Source organism: Raphanus sativus, unplaced genomic scaffold (assembly GCF_000801105.2).
Source record: "Raphanus sativus cultivar WK10039 unplaced genomic scaffold, ASM80110v3 Scaffold0562, whole genome shotgun sequence".
NCBI lineage: Eukaryota > Viridiplantae > Streptophyta > Magnoliopsida > Brassicales > Brassicaceae > Raphanus > Raphanus sativus.
The window spans coordinates 1-19223 of NW_026615880.1; the positions used below are offsets into that span (position 1 = coordinate 1).

Consider the following 19223-nt stretch of genomic DNA (forward strand, 5'->3'; position numbering starts at 1 on the left):
GTATGGGCAGGACCGGGATGCAGGACCGGGATCACCATGCCGGGCGTGAAGAGAAGAGAGTTGGTCGAGGCTGGTTTTCTCAAACCGGTCCGGTTCGACCCAATTCGACCTTGGGTCATTTTAAACACTATTTTGAAGTTCTAATTAGCCTTATCCAAGGGCATTCTAGTCTTTTATCATATGTGTCTCTCTTTACCCTAAACCTACCTATAAATACTTTGTAATCTCTATTTTGTGGGGATTATCTTATTTTCCTCTTAAGAAACACAAAACATTTGGGTGAAAGTTCTTTCCTTGAATCAAATCATCATCTTCTTGTGTGTTCTTGAGTGTTTATAATTTCTTATTGATCTTTCTTAAACATGATTAAGCTTGGAAACCTCATGGGTTCAAGAGTAATCATGGTGATTAGTGAGTAGATCCACTTTTGGATTCATGGGTTAGGGAGATTAAGGGTGATTAGGCTTGATCTAAGGTGTTTAGGTGTAGATCCTTCTTATTCCTTGCTAGTAGAGTGTTTTTAATGCTTCTTTAGGGCTGGCCTCTCTAAAGTTGAGTTCTAGACATTTCCCCCCACAAGGTGTTTGATGAAATGTCTGAACCAACTCTCCTAAGCTTTTAACATACTCTACCAAAGAGATTTGTTGTTAAAGGTGTTAAGATGGCTATTAGACTTATTTTTAATGATTGCTTCCTAAACATTCAACCTAAGAGATTAGATGCTTGAGTTTTGGAAGCAAATGAGCATTCATTTAGAGATAAAGTTTGCTTAGTCTTGTGTCTAGGCCTAAGGTAGATAGATTGATTGAAGCTAGCACCTTAGTTTGAGTTTGATCACCCAAAGTCATATTCCCTTATCCCATGAGTCCTCTCATTCTCATAATCAAAGAAAGTCTTTTGCTTTGTTGCATTTTTATTCCTATTTTAGTAGTTTCTCATCTCATCTTGATAGCATTTAGCTTAAGCATGGTCTTGCATTCCTAGTGCTTCGCATTCCCTTAGAATTGGATTGACATCCTTTATACTTCAACATTTGAATAGGATCTTAGCAAAATCCTGTTATCAAATTGGCGCCGTTGCCAACTTCTAAGTTGATTGTGACATTGGGATTTAGTAACTTGCTTGAGACTAAATCATTTTTATTTTCTATTGTGATATTGATTCTTGCCTCTTTTCTCTCTTTGACTTTTCAGGTGTATGAACTTGAGGAGTAGAGGTTTATCAAGCCTTGCTCCCATTGTTGAAGACATTTCTGCACTTGAGAGGGAGATTGTGAGAAGAAGAAGGGAAGAAGAGCAACAGGCTCACATTCAGAGGTTGGGGTTTGACATGGAGAACCTGCCTCAAGATAGAGCTGCTGAAGATGGTCAAGGAGCTGCCAACCTTGGACCACGACATCCACAGCGCCAAGCTAGAGCAATTGGTGCCCATGATCAGCCTAACATCCATGGAAATAGGGCTGGCATTAGAGCACCAGCTGTGGAGAACAACAACTTTGAGATCAAGTCAAGCTTGATCAACATGATCCAAAGCAACAAGTACCATGGGCTTGCTTTGGAAGATCCTCTAGATCACTTGGACAACTTTGATCGGCTGTGTGGCACCATCAAGATAAATGGTGTTTCTGAAGATGCATTGAAGCTTAGGCTGTTTCCATTCTCTTTGGGAGATAAAGCTCACACATGGGAGAAGGGTCTCTCAAGAGATAGCATCCGAACATGGGATGAGTGCAAAGAAGCCTTCCTCACCAAGTTCTTCTCTAACTCAAGAACTGCAAAGCTTAGGAATGAGATTTCAGGATTTCAACAAAGGAATCTAGAAGGTTTTGGTGAAGCATGGGAACGATTCAACAGCTACATTGCTCAGTGTCCTCATCATGGTTTCACCAAGGAAAGCTTGCTTAGCACCTTCTACAGGGGAGTTCTCCCATCTTGCAGAAATAGGCTTGACACAGCTAGCAATGGTTTCTTCCTGGGCAGAACTGAGCAGGATGCAGAGGAGCTGGTGGAGAACATGGCAAAGAGTGACTCAGTTTACAATGAGGAGTATGATAGAGCAAGCAGAGGTGAGGATCAGCAGACAAAGAAGATATCAAATCATTGCAAGACAAGTTGGATTTGGTTCTTTCAAACCAATCCAAGAAGGAGCAGGTCAGCTTTGTTGGTGATCCTAATCAAGAGGTTCCTCTAAGGTGAATGAGGTTGATGGTTTGGAAGGGCAAGAAGAACTTTGCTTCATCAACAACAATGGTACATGGTACAGAAAGGAGCCTAACTTTCAGTACAACAACTACCAGCCGAGGTCTTATCAAAAACCAGCAAGGAGGATACCAACCTAAGCAAACCACTCAACAAGGGAACTATCAGCAAAGGCAAAATGCCCCTCCTGGTTTTGGTAACACAAATCAGTCTACTCAAGCTCAAGGAAGCTCATCTCAGTCAAAGGCTCCTGATTCAAACATGGAGTCAATGTTCAAGCAGATCATGGAAGCTCAGTCTAGAGTTGCAAAGGATATTGGGCATGAGTTCAAGACAGTGCACTCCAAGATTGACAGTACCTACACAGAGCTGAACAACAAGATCAGGGCTTTGGAGAGCCAATTTGCTTCTATGAACTCTCAGCCTAGTCGCCAACAGGGAACCCTACCTGGAAAACCTGAGCAAAACCCCAAAGAAACAATGAAGGCAATTACTTTGAGAAGTGGTAAAGAGTTGCCTCCAAGAGTACTCACCAAGGATGGTGAGAAACAGGGTGGGGAGGTTGCCATCAACATTGATGATGAGGTAGTAATTGTTGATGAGAAGGTTGATGAGGAAATTATGGAAAAGATTGTGGAAGCTAAGGGCAAAGGAAAGGTTGGAGAGGAGAAGAGAACAGTGAAGCAAGGTGAAGCTACATCAAAAGATACTTCTTTTGTCCCTCCTCCCTATGAGCCTAAGTTACCTTTCCCAGGAAGATTCAAGAAGCAACTATTGGAGAAGTACAAGGCACTCTTTGAGAAGCAGATGAGTGAAGTGCAGATTACAATGCCCATCATAGATGCCTTTATGCTTGTTCCTCAGTATAGCAAGTTCTTGAAGGATGCTGTGGCTGCTAAGAAGAAAGAAATGGAAGGAATGGTGGTTCTTACTCATGAGTGCAGTGCCATCATTAAGAGGTTGACAATCCCTAAGAAGCTAGAAGATCCAGGAAGCTTCACTCTACCTTGTGCCATTGGTCCCTTGATGTTTGAAAGGTGCCTATGTGACTTGGGAGCTAGTGTTAGTCTCATGCCTTTATCTGTAGCCAAGAAGCTTGGGTTTAGCCACTACAAGAAGTGCAAACTCTCCTTGGTGCTTGCTGATCGCTCAGTGAAGTTTCCCATTGGAATTTTGGAAGATCTCCCGTGATGGTGGGAAATTGTGAAATCCCTACTGACTTTGTGGTGCTAGAGATGGATGAGGAAGCTAGAGATCCTTTGATCCTTGGAAGACCATTCTTGGCCACAGCAGGAGCAATTATAAATGTGAAGGAGGGAAAGATAGATCTCCACTTGGGTAAGGAGCACATCCTCCACTTTGACATCAATGAGATAATGAAGAGGCCAACCATCCAAGGGCAGATCTTCTACATAGAGGAAATGGAAGCTTTAGCTGATGAGCTGCTTGAAGAGTTAGCACTGGAGGACCCTCTACAGCATGCCTTGACAGTTGATAGAGGAGTCCAAGTGGTTGAGAACAAGGAAAGTGATGCTTATGGAAGGATGCTGGATTCACACAGAGGGTTTGAGAGTGAGGATCAGTATGAGGCGCTTCAACAAGTGGTTCATCAAGAGACAGCATCCACTCAACAAAAGGACAGTCACCAAGAGGATTGGGATGAACTCAAGGCACCTAAGGTGGAACTTAAACCCTTCCCCATGGTGTAAGGTACGCTTTCCTTGGCCCTAATGAGACTTACCCTGTCATTGTGAGTAGTGAGCTTACTGAACTTGAATTGTCTCAACTGTTGAGTGCGCTTAAGAAGTTTAGGAAAGCAATAGGGTATTCTCTAGATGACATCAAAGGGATATCACCTTCTTTGTGCATGCATAGGATACATCTAGAGGATGAATCAATGACTTCTATTGAACATCAAAGAAGGTTAAACCCTAATTTGAAAGAAGTTGTAAAGAAGGAGATTCTCAAACTCTTAGATGCAGGTGTTATTTACCCAATCTCAGATAGTAAATGGGTATCTCCTGTGCATGTGGTTCCAAAGAAAGGTGGTATCACTGTTGTGAAAAATGATAAGAATGAGTTGATCCCCACTAGAACTGTAACTGGACATAGGATGTGCATTGATTATAGAAAGTTAAACTCTGCATCTAGAAAGGATCATTTTCCATTGCCATTTATTGATCAGATGCTTGAGAGACTTGCAAACCATCCTTTCTATTGCTTTCTTGATGGGTATTCAGGGTTCTTCCAAATCCCCATACATCCCGATGATCAAGAGAAGACGACATTCACATGCCCTTATGGTACCTTTGCCTATCGAAGGATGCCATTTGGGTTATGTAATGCTCCAGCCACCTTTCAAAGGTGCATGATGTCTATCTTCTCTGATCTCATTGAGGATGTTGTGGAGGTGTTCATGGATGACTTCTCTGTCTACGGATCTTCGTTTTCTGCTTGTTTGTCCAACTTGTGCAGGGTCCTACAGAGATGTGAAGACACCAACCTTGTGCTGAACTGGGAGAAGTGTCACTTCATGGTCAAAGAGGGGATTGTACTTGGACACAAGATTTCAGAAAGAGGCATCGAAGTGGACAAGGCTAAGATTGAGGTGATGGTTAGTCTACCTCCACCAAAGACTGTGAAAGACATAAGGAGTTTCCTTGGCCATGCTGGGTTCTACAGGAGATATGTCAAGGACTTCTCAAAAGTTGCTAGGCCAATAACCAAGCTGCTATGCAAAGAAGCCGCTTTCAGCTTTGATTCAGATTGTCTTGAAGCTTTCAAGGAGCTGAAGAACAATTTGGTCAATGCTCCTATTGTTCAGCCACCCGATTGGAGTCTCCCTTTGAAATTATGTGTGATGCAAGTGATTTTGCTGTTGGAGCTGTTTTGGGGCAGAAAAAGGATGGCAAGACTCATGTGATCTACTATGCTAGCCAAACCTTGAATGATGCTCAGGTGAAGTATTCCACAACTGAGAAGGAGATGCTAGCCATTGTATTTGCCTTTGAGAAGTTCAGAAGCTACTTGGTTGGGTCAAAGGTTATTGTCTACACTGATCATGCAGCTTTGAGACACCTCTTGGCCAAGAAAGATGCTAAGCCAAGACTTTTGAGGTGGATCCTTTTGCTTCAAGAGTTTGACTTGGAGATTAGAGACAAGCCGGGCATTGAGAATGGAGTAGCTGATCACTTATCTAGGATGAGGATTGAAGGTGAAACCCCCATTGATGAAGGGCTTCGTGAGGAACAGGTCATGGCCATCAGGGCAGTGGTTGCAGTGTGTGAAACGGGCAAGAAGCTTGAAGAGGTTAAGGCGTCTAAGGAGAAGGAGCCTGGTATGCAGATTTTGTGAACTACCTTGTCACAGGAAAGGAACCATTAAGACTTGAAGGTTATTCCAAGAAGAAGTTCTACAAGGAGTTGAAGAGGTACTATTGGGATGAACCTTTTCTTTTCATCCTTTGCAAAGACCATCTCTATAGAAGGGCAGTGGCTGAAGAAGAGGTTGATGGAATCCTACAACAATGCCATGGTTCTTCATATGGAGGGCATTTTGCAACTTTCAAGACAGTGGCTAAGGTTCTACAAGCTGGATTTTGGTGGCCTCATATGTTCAAGGACACACAAGAGTTCATCTCAAGGTGTGATTCTTGCCAAAGGAGAGGGAACATCACAAAGAGGAATGAAATGCCTCAAAACCCAATTCTTGAAGTGGAAGTATTTGATGTTTGGGGCATAGACTTCATGGGACCTTTCCCTCTTCTTATGGCAACAAGTACATCCTAGTGGCTGTAGACTATGTGTCTAAGTGGGTTGAAGCAGTTGCAAGTCCTACAAATGACTCAAGAGTGGTGTTGAAGATGTTTAAGAGCATCATTTTTCCAAGGTTTGGAGTTCCTAGAGTGGTGATAAGTGATGGAGGCTCACATTTCATCAACAAACTTTTTGAGAATCTTCTCAAGAAGAATGGAGTGAAACACAAGGTTGCAACCCTTATCACCCTCAAACCAGTGGTCAAGTTGAAATCTCTAACAGAGAGATCAAGGGTATCTTGGAGAAGATTGTGGGAGCCAAGAGGAAGGATTGGTCAGACAAGCTTGATGATGCACTTTGGGCCTATAGGACAGCATACAAGACACCATTGGGAACCACCCCTTTCAACCTTGTGTATGGGAAAGCTTGTCATCTACCAGTAGAACTTGAGTACAAGGCATTGTGGGCTGTGAAATTACTGAACTTTGACATCAAGAATGCAAAAGAAAAGAGACTTTTTCAGCTTCATGAGCTTGATGAGATTAGGATGGATGCTTTTGAGAACTCAAGGATCTACAAGGAGAGAACCAAAGCCTTTCATGACAAGAACATTTTGAAGAGAGAGTTAAGAGCTGATGATCAGATACTCCTCTACAACTCTAGGCTGAAGTTGTTTCCAGGGAAGCTCAAATCAAGGTGGTCTGGACCCTTTAAGATCAAGGAAGTTAAGCCTTATGGAGCAGTGGTTCTTTGGGATAAGAATGGAGGAGAGTTCACAGTGAATGGACAAAGAGTGAAGCTCTATTTGGGTACTACACCAAAAGGAAGATGGATTCTCAATTCCACTTTCTGAACCCACCTCCACCTAGTCTCAAAAGAAGCAAAGTCAAGCTAGAGACTTTAAACAAGCTCACTTGGGAGGAAGTCCCATGTCTATCCTTGTAAATATTGCATTAGAATTTCTTTTTCGAGTTGAAGTGAAGTGAACCTTGGAGAATGGGTACCATGGATAGAGAAGACAAGAAGCTAGTGTGGTATGGGTTGAGGAGAAAGGTTCTCTAAAAAAAAAAAAAAAAAAAAAAAAAAAAGATTGAAACGAGAGGACCGGACTGTGAGGACCGGGAAGGAGAAGCCGGGCGTGGAGGCTTGATAAGTTTGTCCATTTGGACCGGGATGTGAGGACCGTGCAATGCAACCCGGGCGTGCTAGAGAGGACCGGAGAGATGAGACCGCGTTTCCTCACCCGGGCGTGCAGCAGTACGGACGACGCTTCCATTCGACGACCCGCGTCCCGCTCCAAGCCCGCGTACCGCTCCAACCCGCGTCCCGCTCCACGACCCGCTCCAGGTAAGTTTTCTTCTCTTTTTCGACCCAACCCGTTTGCCCACGACCCGACCCGAACCAAACCCCCCTCCTAACCTAATTGTCGACCCTTTTCCTCTCATTCCTCACCTCTTTCACAAATCTAAAACCTCTCTTACCTCCAAGAACCAAAAACACCTTATCTCACTCAAATCTCCACCAAATCAATCCATTCTTTTCCCTAAATCAAAGTCTTTCTCCCATTAGTCTATTTTCTTGAATCCTTTCTTCATTTTCCATCATCCATAGCAAGGTATGAGTTCTTTAAGTTCAAATTCGTAACTCTCATGAACCCTAAAAATTTGAACTTGAAATTTGAGCTTTTTCTTGCTAGATTCTTGTAAAATAGACTAGGGAAAGCTTTTATATCATGCTGGGTAGTTGGTTTCATGGTGGAATTGAGGTTAATTTGAGCTTTGAGAAATTAGGGTTCATGAGATTTGGGGATTTTTTCAAAAATTGCTTGTTTTAGGATATTCTTGGAGTAGATTGGATGCTAAGCTGGTGGAGAACTTAGATTTAAGGTTGATTTCGTGCTGTAGAGTGATTGATCAAGAGTTTTGCTGATTAGAGATTCTAGCTCTTAAAAAAAAAAAAAAAAAAAAAAAAAAAAAAAAATCGAATTTTGAGCATGAGATCCTCTAATTTAGTTTGCAGCTCTTGTTTTGCTTAGCTATTAATTTGAATTAGGTTTTCTAGAGCTGAGCTCTTTCGCTTTGATCATTTCTCTCTCTTTGAAAATTTTATTTCCTTTGCTCACTCCTTTCCAAGGTTTTTCTTTTCAGGTACCAATGGCACGACAAACTCAAGCTGAGATAGAGGCGGAGAAGAAGAAGAAAGCTGAGAGAGAGACTGATAGAACAGGGAAAGTGTTGGGTTCACAACCTGGTTCCGAGGAGGAACGTAGGCAGCAAGCTTTAGCCATGCTCAAGAAGAAAACACAAGCCAAGAGAGATGGCAAAAGAATTGCTGCTGATGAAAGTGCGGCCGACATTGCTCACAAGCAAGCCCCTCCCAAGAGAGCAAGAGCGCCAAGGGGTAAAGTGGAGGCACTCTTGTATTGGAGAAAAGCAACCAAGAAGCTAATCTTACCATTTCAACTCATGCTCCAATACCACAGCCGAAACCACCTACCAAGCGGCCCACTTCTCAGCTAGTTTGTAAGGAGGTGCACCAAAACCAAGTCCTTAAGGATCAGCAGTTAAGAGCAAAGCAGAAGAAAGAGGGCAAAAGACCTGTGGTTGAAGAGAGTGACAGTGAAAAAGCTGAGGATCCCTCTCCAGACAGTGATGAGGATCATGGCCCTCCCAAGAGGAAAAACTTCAATGCTGGCAGAGATAGGAAGAAGAAACCCACAGAAGCTGAGTTGGTGGAGCAAATGAGGAAAGGTATTGCTTGGCCTCCAACAAGATTTGTGGACAGGACCCTCTTACAAGGGTTGTATCTTGATGATGATGTTAAGGAGATGCTAGCGTTCATGAAGATAGGCAGCTTCTATTCAGTGGCTTACCAAACTTATCCCGATGTCTCTTGCCAGTTCTTGTCTACTCTTGAAGCGACATTTCACACCAAGAAGAGTGCACAGCAAGGCTGGGGAAGAATCACCTTTAAGATCGCTGGTCAGTCTTACACCATGTCCTTCACAGAGATTGGAGAAGCTCTTGGCCTCCATGATGGGAGGAATCCAGCTCTTCCTCAGCTCACCAATGCACCAAAAGGCAAAGGAATCGAAGACCTAACTTGGAAATTGATATCAGGAAAGGGAAGAGAGGGTAGGAAAGACAGAAGCACAGCCATCAAGCACCCTACCTTGCGCTATCTCCACAGGTTCCTTATTCACACCCTGTTCTACAAGAAGGAGGTGAGTAATATCGCTGGAGAGGAATTGAGATTTCTTCATCAAGCTGTCCAACACTATGCCACCCACCCTGAGTTACCCATTGTCCCTGATGACTTCTACAGTGATTTTGGTATGGTGGGATACTTTGTGACGCGCCTCATGTACTATAAGGATTGGGCTTGGACAAACCGCGATTCCGAACCTCAGATTGGGATCGGTGGCTGGATAACCCCACTACTTGGTTACTTGGGGATTGATTTGGGAACTGATAAATCAGGTCCAGCTTACTTGAATGGGAAGTACCTACAGAAAGTCCAATTCCTAGCAGGGACATTAGATGGAAGGTATGTCTACTCATACAAGAGGCTCAACAAGAAAGCTGAGATTGTTCTTCCCAACTACCCACTCACCACCTTGACAAGTCCGGGTGCAATCAGGTTCGATATTGATGAGGAGCACTTGCTCAAATGCCATGGAGCGCTTGGCCCTGTGACTCAAACGGCAGCAACAGGAGGCAGCGACGAGGTATATACTCAGGGGTACGCAAGCAGGGCCACTGAACACCTTTTTGGCCCTCCTCGCTACAAGTTCGACCAGTTCACAGGTGCTTTACCTCTTGGCCCCCTTCGCGATGCTCATGATCAGATCAGTACCCTCCAGAGGTGGAGCAGAGCTCAGGATAGAACCATTTACAAGCTCACCAACAAATGTAAGGAGCTGAGAAGAACCGTGAAGAGACAAGCTAAGGCCTCAGCTATTTTCATGAGAAAGGTGACTGATGTTTTGACTAGAGGGGCTGTAGCTGGATGTAAGGCGGAGGACTTTGACATTGATGCTCTCATCACGCCCCCACCTCAACCTCTCTATGACCCATCCGCACCAGAATCAAGGGAGCAGTCTCTCCGCAGCTTGAGAAACCATACATCTTCCTTCAGAATCAGGAAACAAATCTCCTTCTCTTGACACCACTGATGAAGATGACAACTCCGAGGCATCAGCCTCTTCTCACGCTCCATAGAGGTACTCCAACACCTTCCTTTGTATATACCATTTTCATTTGCATTTTGCTTTTATTTTGGTCATCTCTCTCCACTTTTCACACAAGAGACTGTGTGAATTAAGTGTGGGGGAGGTGCAAGTTGCTAATGTTCTTGTGTTTTCTTGTCATTTAGCATGCATTGTATATAGTTATTGCATAGAAAACCCATAAAAAATTTTTGATTGAAAAGCACAAAAAGAAGCATCTAGTTGCATCATTTGCATTTTAGGATTGAGTCTAGATGCATTCATGCATAAGGGGATGATTTTACCTTGCATGCTAAGTTCTCATTTTAGCAACCTTTGTAATCATGATAACTAGATTGAGCATTCTCTTGATATCTTGTAGACTTTGTGCCTTGAATTCTCTTCTTGAAACTCATTGGATTGTTTGAAACTCTCTCTTTGAAGATTGCTCCTGTCTTATTTAAACTCAATGTCTCTTGCTTATGGTCTTTGTGTGCTGAGTCATGGCTTATACACACTTGAATTGTCATGCTTTTTGCCAATCTTTTTGACAATTTCAAGTGGCACTCCACACCCTGAACCCAAAGCTTTCTTTCAAGCCTTCATTGTTTGTTGAGTGAGGTCTTTTTGGAAAGCTTTGCATGTGCATAATGTTGAGAGTATCGGGGTCGACAATGCTTAGTTCCATTCTAGCTAGATTAGACACATCTTTGTCTAGCACTTAGGATTGGGCGGTGAGTGTTGTTGATTTTATTTTGGGAGTATGGTTTGGTTAAGAAAGAGGAGTTTAGACTTTTAGAACTCTAAGAAGTGATTGTCTTGTCTCAAGGGATTATAATTTGTGATCCTTAGCTCAAAGCATGTCTTGGCCCCCAAATAATAAAAAAAATAATAATAATAAAAAAAAATTAAAAAAAAAAAAATGAAAAAAGGGGGCTAGCAAAGTTTAGAAAGAGCTAAGTTGAATCTTAAAGTGTAAATAAAAATAAAAAAATCCCTTGATTGACTCCATAAAAGAAAAGAGTTCTATTTAAAGAAGTGTTTTGAGTTCTTTGGGATATCTTGGTGAGTGATGAGAGTTGGGTTTTGGCACTTGAAGTTGAAGTTTCAGCTTGTATATGTATGGGGAAGGGTAGAACAATGGAGATTGAGCATTGTATGCATGAGTTGACCCCTTTCTTAGATATATTATGTGCATTACCAAAGCTACTTTGTTTTGAGAGTAAACCACCTCTAAAAGATTGTTTTGAACTTCTTATTTCATCATTGAACAAAAGCATTTCCTTTCAAACCAAATGACTTGGACCTTTTGACCATTTGCAAGATTTTCTATTGAGTTTGCTTAATGATTGTTAGAGAGTTGTTGAATTTGGGTTTGTGGAATCATGATGATGAGTGTAGAGATCAAAAGAGTTGAATAGGTCTAGAGAAGTTAGAGAAGAATGGATGTTTTGCTCTAGCTAGTTGTTATGATTATGCAAGGTTGTTAAGATGATGGCTAAGAAGAGCGTTTTTTTTGGTTATGAAATCCCTGTTTTCAAGCCTCTCCTCCTTAGTTCTTGAAAGTTTACTTGAGGACAAGTAAAGGACTAGTGTGGGGGAGTTGATATCTTGCATATTACATGTTTTTAGCTTTCATATCTTATGCATTTTGATCATATAGCTTAGATCTTAGTGTCTTTAGGATCCATATTGCATTCATATGTCCCTATCAGGTGTTGGAGCATACTATGAGATGATGTGAAGTGTTTGAGAGTTCAAAGATCCAAGAGAGGTGAAGAATGATGCTCAGCCAAACAAGTACTCTTTTAGACTCGACTGGACCGGAATGGTCGAGACCGGAATCACCATCCCGGGCGTGTGGGCAAGACCGGAGAGACAAGACCGCCATCACCAACTCGGGCGTGAAGGCCAGGACCGGACAGGTCAGACCGTGCAACACAACTCGGGCGTATGGGCGAGGACCGGACGTGCAGGACCGCCATGACCAACCCGGGCGTGCAGGCTCAGACCGGATTGCTTGGACCGGGATGAGGAAGCCGGGCGTATGGGCAGGACCGGGATGCAGGACCGGGATCACCATGCCGGGCGTGAAGAGAAGAGAGTGTGGTCGAGGCTGGTTTTCTCAAACCGTTCCGGTTCGACCCAATTCGACCTTGGGTCATTTTAAACACATTTTGAAGTTCTAATTAGCCTATACAAAGGGCATTCTAGTCTTTTATCATATGTGTCTCTCTTTACCCTAAACCTACCTATAAATACTTTGTAATCTCTATTTTGTGGGGATTATCTTATTTTCCTCTTAAGAAACACAAAACAATTGGGTGAAAGTTCTTTCCTTGAATCAAATCATCATCTTCTTGTGTGTTCTTGAGTGTTTATAATTTCTTATTGATCTTTCTTAAACATGATTAAGCTTGGAAACCTCATGGGTTCAAGAGTAATCATGGTGATTAGTGAGTAGATCCACTTTTGGATTCATGGGTTAGGGAGATTAAGGGTGATTAGGCTTGATCTAAGGTGTTTAGGTGTAGATCCTTCTTAATCCTTGCTAGTAGAGTGTTTTTAATGCTTCTTTAGAGCTGGCCTCTCTAAAGTTGAGTTCTAGACATTTCCCACCCACAAGGTGTTTGATGAAATGTCTGACCAACTCTCCTAAGCTTTTAACATACTCTACCAAAGAGATTTGTTGTTAAAGGTGTTAAGATGGCTATTAGACTTATTGTTAATGATTGCTTCCTAAACATTCAACCTAAGAGATTAGATGCTTGAGTTTTGGAAGCAAATGAGCATTCATTTAGAGATAAAGTTTGCTTAGTCTTGTGTCTAGGCCTAAGGTAGATAGATTGATTGAAAGCTAGCACCTTAGTTGGAGTTTGATCACCCAAAGTCATATTCCCTTATCCCATGAGTCCTCTCATTCTCATAATCAAAGAAAGTCTTTTGCTTTGTTGCATTTTTATTCCTATTTTAGAGTAGTTTCTCATCTCATCTTGATAGCATTTAGCTTAAGCATGGTCTTGCATTCCTAGTGCTTCGCATTCCCTTAGAATTGGATTGACATCCTTTATACTTCAACATTTGAATAGGATCTTAGCAAAATCCTGTTATCACTTTTGCTTCCATGTCCACTGTCTTCGTGCGCTAATTCTTCTATGTTTCTTTTTAAAAATTATTCTTCTATGTTCCTCTTTCCTCTTAGCCTTTAGCTAGTGATCTATCTTCCATTACACCATTTGAATGATGATGGATGCATACAGCTGAGATCGATCAACTACAAATTTTGCAACTAATGTTTGGAACTCTAGAGAATGAATGATAAAACAAGAATTACATCTTTTAGTTTTATAATATATTAAATCTTTTTTCTTCTTCATGTTTTTGTCATGTCTCCAAACATAATTTTTGAAATCAAGTCTAAACATATGACTTATGACTCTAAAACAAAACAAAATACAATCGTTACAAAACTCTTGTCAAATAACTGTAGAAGTTTAGCCACTCTCTAGCTAATTATAAAAGGAGTTAGTTGGTGCTGCCGGTGATAAGTTTACTTTTTATTTCCTTTGTTGTTGAAAAAATCATTCACTATTTTGAATAACTCAATAGTGCTACTGTTTTTTTTTGTCCCACTCCACAAAACTTTTCTTTACATCACAAATATTTACAACATACACATCACAAAAACACATTAAATCCAAATTAAAGGACAAATCACTAATATACAAAGCTTAAAAATCACAAGAATAGTCTAAAAATTCACACGGCTAATCTATTTTTTTTTTTGAAACACTAAAAAAAAAAAGTAGATTAGCCGTGTGAATGACAATTGTTGTTTTTGATTATTGTTGATTGACAATTGACAATTGTGAATGAGTTGATTTATTTGATTATTGTTGTTTTTGAATTTCTGTATAGACACAACTATTTCATATTTGATTAAATATTACTTATTGGGGGCTAGTGGCAGAACATTGAACAAGAAGCTATACAAATAACACAATCTTTCACTTTTGTTTGTCTCTTCCCCCATAGTATCTTTGTGGATTGTCAACGCTCTCTGAAAGAGGTGCCCAAGAAGCTTCCTTTTCACTCTCTCTGTCTCTCTCTTTAAAAACAAAAATTACTTCAACCAACGATTAGTCCCTTTCACCACCATCTCTCTGCTTCTCGACTTCTCCTTCACCATCACAAACTCCCTTCTTCTCTTCTCTCTTTCTCTGCATTTCACCAAACAGTGTTCCTTCTGATTTTGCTCGAGATCTTTACTAAATCCTCAAATTCAATCCTATTCTGCAAAAAAATCTCCCCTTTACCTCTAAAAGCTCGAAACTTTTCTCTGATCTGAAGCCTTGAAAAACATGGGATTCTCAGCTGGGAAAAGAAAGTCACGAGACGAACAAGACTACACAGTAACCTTAGCTTCTCCTCCTGATTCTTTCCCCTTGGATGAACTCAGCGACGACGTCCTCGAGAGAGTCCTCTCGTGGCTACCAACTTCCTCTTTCCTCCGCATGACCTCCGTCTGCAAGAGATGGAAATCAACCCAATCCTCCAAAAGCTTCAACCTTGCTTGCTCCCAAGTCCCTCTCCGAGATCCTTGGTTCTTCATGGTCCCTAACGACTCCAATTCTTCGACTTTCGTACACGACTCCACGGAGAAGAGCTGGAAGAACCTCAGCCACCGCAGCAACCGCCGCGGTTTCATCCCCGTGGCTTCCTCTGGCGGTTTGCTCTGTTTTCGATGCTCTGTTTCTGGCGACTTCTTCCTCTGTAATCCCATCACTGGATCTTCTCTTGACCTTCCTTCTCTAGATAACAGCAAACCTCTCCAAGCTGTAGCCATGACTGCAACTCTCACTCCCTCCGGCTACAAGCTCGTTACAATCTCTGGAGAAGCCCCAAACCTCTGTTTCCGGTTCTACGAATCAGATTCCGGTTCATGGAGCAAAGAGTTGAACTTAGTGAAGAAGAACGATGGAGATGAGTACAATGATGATTCATCAGATGATGATAATGGAACAGTCTACTTTCTCAGCAAGACAGGAACCGTGGTTGTAGCGAGTAACAATCTCCAGAGAAGCCCTTCGAAGCAATACTCTTCTGTTATAACCGTTAAGGACAATGCAGAGACCGTCTACTTTCTCAGCTCTTACGGAACCATCATAGCTTGTGACCTCGCCAAAAGATGCTTCACCGAGCTCCCTAAGCTTCTTCCTCCGTTTCTTGAGTATTCCATCGACTTGGTGGAATGTAACGGAACCATGTTTGTGATTCTTCTCTCTGAGTTCTACGAAAGCACCAGCTTGAGGATTTGGAAACTAGAGAACCAGAGTTGGGTTCATGTCGGGATGTTGCCTCCTGCAATGTCCCATGAGTTGTACGGGAGAGAAGGTGACATAAACTGTGTTGGAGGAGCTGGAAACAAGATACTTGTGTGCTTCAACACCAATCCTCCTGAGATGTATTATAGATACTTTCTGTATGATTTAGTTTCAGAACAGTGGAGCGAGTTGCCAAAATGCTTCAAGGATGGAGAAGCTGTGGAGTTCGTTTCTGCTCTTTCGTTCCAGCCTCGGATCGAAGCAACAGTTTGAAGTTTTAGCTCTTTAAGGATCTGATTTCATTCTTTTTCAGATAAATGCACTGTAACTTGATTTATATAATGTATTGACAATCATTGAGTTAGAACACGAATGATTTGTAGTAAGAAGAAAGCTTGTCTCTACCAAAAGTCACCACATGAGCATTTACCATCCTTGAATCGGTGAAACCGGTTTGCATCTCTCAGTACAATCTCCCTATCATACACCTTTGATATGTATTTCATTGCGTTGTGGCAATCTCCACATACGCGAAGATTCTTGATCACCCTGATAGGTGTGGATGGAGGAGTGCTCATAAGCCCGAACGCAACGGCCAGCTTCTCGCTGTGGTAATACAGTGCGCGCTCTTTCTCTTCTTCCTCCACATCTACAAGTGTGAAATCTGTCTCAGGAACATACCCTTCTTGTTTGATGTCTCTGATCACATCCTTTACTTTCTTGTGTATCAATTCACTTTGAGGGTTTGATCTGTCGTCCACAACAAATAGATGGATCTTGTTTTTCACCTCGATCCAGCTGAACCCCGGGTCCTTTTTCACTTTCTGCCCTTTCATCATCGTCCGGGCGAGTTTCATCTCAGACCATTTCGAAGCAGCTGCGTACATGTTGGATAAAAGCACATAAGCTGATGAATCCAATGGCTCTAGCTCCAAAAGCTTAGCTGCCACTCTCTTCCCTGTTTCTGTATCCCCTTGAACTCTGCAAGCTGCAAGCAGTGCTCTGTACATCGATGCTGAAGCTTCCAAGGACATTGACTCGATCAATTTCTCAGCCTCTCTAACAAGTCCAGCGCGGCCAAGCGCATCAGCTAAACAAGAGAAGTGTTCTATCTCAGGTTTTATGCCATAGTCTCGATGCATTGATTCGATATGCTTGTATGCCTCGGATACTAAGCCTGAGTGACTGCAAGCAGAGAGAACACCGATGAATGTGACCTTATCAGGTTTTATACCCAAAGATTTCATCTGTTTGAAAAGCTGGAGCGCTTCTTTTCCTTCCCCATGTTGAGCTAATCCTACTAACATGGCGTTCCAGGCAGCGATGTTCCTCATTTCGATCCTTTTGAACAAAGAATATGCGTCGTCTATGCTTCCGCACTTAGCATACATGTCCACAAGTGAAGTTCCAACGAACGTATCACCTGTGCAGTTCAACTTGAGGGCGTTTGCATGAATTTGTCTCCCTTGTTCTAACGCCGTCAAGCAAGAGCTTGCTTTCGCAAGCGTGGCTATTGTAAATTCATCAGGCAACACTCCCATGAGCCTCATCTGGCTATAAACATGAAAAGCTCTCTCTTCTTCTCCATTCTCTATGCATCCTGATATCATAGTCGTCCAAGCAACATCGTCGGGCGCAGGAATACTATTGAAAGCAAACTGTGCTGCTCTCATATCGCCACATTTTACGTACATATCCAAAACTCCACTGCTGACCCATAGATCTAAGTCGTATCCGGATTTGATTGCATAAGCATGGACTTGCTTTCCTTGATTTACCTCGAACAAAGAACCACATGTCTTAAGAACTGTTGCAAGTGTGAAATCATCGGATCTCTCTCCCTGTTTATGCATCAAGGCAAAGAGCTCCAGAGTCTTGGGGCCGTCATTACTGTGGGTATAACCAGACATCATGGCATTACAAGCGACCAGGTCAAAATTGTTCCTCTCAAACAAAACTTCTGCCTCCTCCATACACTTGTTCCGAGAGTAGGCGTCAATCAGAGCAGTAGAGACAAAACTGTCTGCAACATTATTGGTTTTAATTGCATGGACATGAACTTGTTTATTCAACGACAAGCTTTCAGAGATAGAAGAAGTTGCCTTTAAAACACTTGTTATTGTATAATGGTCTGGTGTGAAGCCACAACGTAACAACTGCATAAACAGACGCACTGCTTCGGCTTCTAAGCCACTTTGAGCAAAACCGGAGATAACTGAATTCCACGAAATCAAATCTCGTTCACTCATACTGTGAAATACTGTCCTAGCAAATCCCACTTTTCTCAGCTTACAGTACATGTTGATTAGACTATTCGCTATAGTAAGCATCAAATCAAATCCTATCTTCAACGCCATACAATGAACTTGCTGCCCTAAAGCTAAATTATCTAACCTAACAGCTGTAGTTAACACCAAAATAAATGTGACATCATCACATTCCAAGTTGGACTCAACCATATCCGCAAAACTTTGGAGAAGAGCTGAATACTGACTTGCCTTGAGATATTTAGTCAATACTTGGTTCTTGGATCTTATTTCTGAAGCATCATGACCATTTGCAGAGGACTTCACTTGTCCTCCTTCAGAATCATCACCAGAAACTCTATCGAGCAAACGCAAGGTGGTTTCATTGGGATGCAAACCACTTCTATGAAATGCAGAAGAGAGATCCACTGCTTCTTCTTTAAGACCCATATCCAGATAAGCCTTCAACATCAAATTCCATAACACAACATCTCTATAAGGCATCTCTTCAAACAAAACCCTACCTTCCTTAACCTTACCAAACTTCAGATATATATTAACAAGAGCCCCGGAAACAAACTCATCACTATCCAAACCGATCTTGCAAGCATACCCATGAACCGCCTCTGAAGCCCACACATATCCAGAATGCAAACAGAGTTTTAACAATGGAGCCAGAGTCATCCGACTGGTAAACATTACATTATTGCGTAAAAGCCTGAAAAGATGAAAACCTTCTTCAACGTTCTCGATAACACCTTCGGAATACTGAGCATAAGCAGCTAAAATCGAGTTCCAGGAAACGAGGTCTCTTTCAGGCATTTCGTCGAACACCCGGCGTGCATAAGTGAGTGATCCACACTTTGAGTACACTGTAATGAGGTTGTTGACAAGGAATCGTTCTGGGTTTTGCTCCAAGGATAGGATACGTGCGTGTGTGCATTTTCCGAGCCTCAAGTCCGACGTGGAGATGGCATCGCGAAGAAAGCCGAACCATTGTGATGAAGAAGAGGAAGAACAAAATGGCGAAGCGGAGGTGAGGCGTAAAGGAGAGAGGAGATAGCAGAGTTTAGGAGATCTGTGAAAGGAGAAAGGGATCGATTTGATGGTTGCTTGCATGGTTGGTTAAAAATGTAACCTTTTAAAGTTGAGTGGTGTAGTCTTGCGAAGCAAGAAACTATAAAACCTAAGTTGGTTCGTGACTTTGCTTAGGCTCTTAACGCGGGTACCAGTCGGTTAGCAACCGGTTATTGCATAATACTGCATTTTTTTCGGTTTAGTTTTGTTAAATAAATTACAGGTTAACAGTATAACTTATTCCCTTCTGTTTAATAATATATTGATGTTTTAGAATTTTTTTGATGTTTTAAAATATAAGATGTTTTGAGATTTTAATGTTAATTTGAACTTTATTAAAAACTGTTCAACTGATTATATTTTACAGTTTTCTATGATTGATTGAATATTTTTAATGTATATTTATAATACTATTT

General features: G+C 41.9%; 4 protein-coding genes and 1 non-coding gene across 5 annotated transcripts; 3 read left to right on the forward strand and 2 right to left on the reverse strand.

The window, feature by feature from the left end:
- Nucleotides 1–1193: 1193 nt before the first annotated feature.
- LOC130502450 (uncharacterized) lies at nucleotides 1194–3389 on the forward strand (the record flags this gene model as incomplete). Its single annotated transcript, XM_056997247.1, has 2 exons — nucleotides 1194–2065; nucleotides 2263–3389. Coding segments are annotated over 2 exons (1999 nt in total), but the record flags the coding sequence as incomplete, so codon positions are not given.
- LOC130502451 (small nucleolar RNA R71) lies at nucleotides 1777–1883 on the reverse strand. The gene has a single exon (XR_008940267.1). It is a non-coding gene; the product is annotated as a small nucleolar RNA R71 (small nucleolar RNA).
- Nucleotides 3389–6806, forward strand: LOC130502448 (uncharacterized). Its single transcript, XM_056997244.1, has 5 exons — nucleotides 3389–3903; nucleotides 3957–5001; nucleotides 5097–5535; nucleotides 5670–5975; nucleotides 6163–6806. The coding sequence occupies exons 1-5, from the start codon at nucleotides 3389–3391 to the stop codon at nucleotides 6804–6806; spliced, it is 2949 nt and encodes a 982-aa protein (XP_056853224.1).
- A 7319-nt stretch (nucleotides 6807–14125) lies between these two features.
- LOC108837163 (F-box only protein 13) lies at nucleotides 14126–15869 on the forward strand. Its single transcript, XM_018610232.2, has one exon. The coding sequence runs from the start codon at nucleotides 14522–14524 to the stop codon at nucleotides 15755–15757; it is 1236 nt and encodes a 411-aa protein (XP_018465734.1). The 5' UTR covers nucleotides 14126–14521; the 3' UTR covers nucleotides 15758–15869.
- On the reverse strand, nucleotides 15776–18903 carry LOC108837164 (pentatricopeptide repeat-containing protein At4g33170-like). Its single transcript, XM_056997246.1, has one exon. The coding sequence runs from the start codon at nucleotides 18847–18849 to the stop codon at nucleotides 15886–15888; it is 2964 nt and encodes a 987-aa protein (XP_056853226.1). The 5' UTR covers nucleotides 18850–18903; the 3' UTR covers nucleotides 15776–15885.
- Nucleotides 18904–19223: the final 320 nt, after the last annotated feature.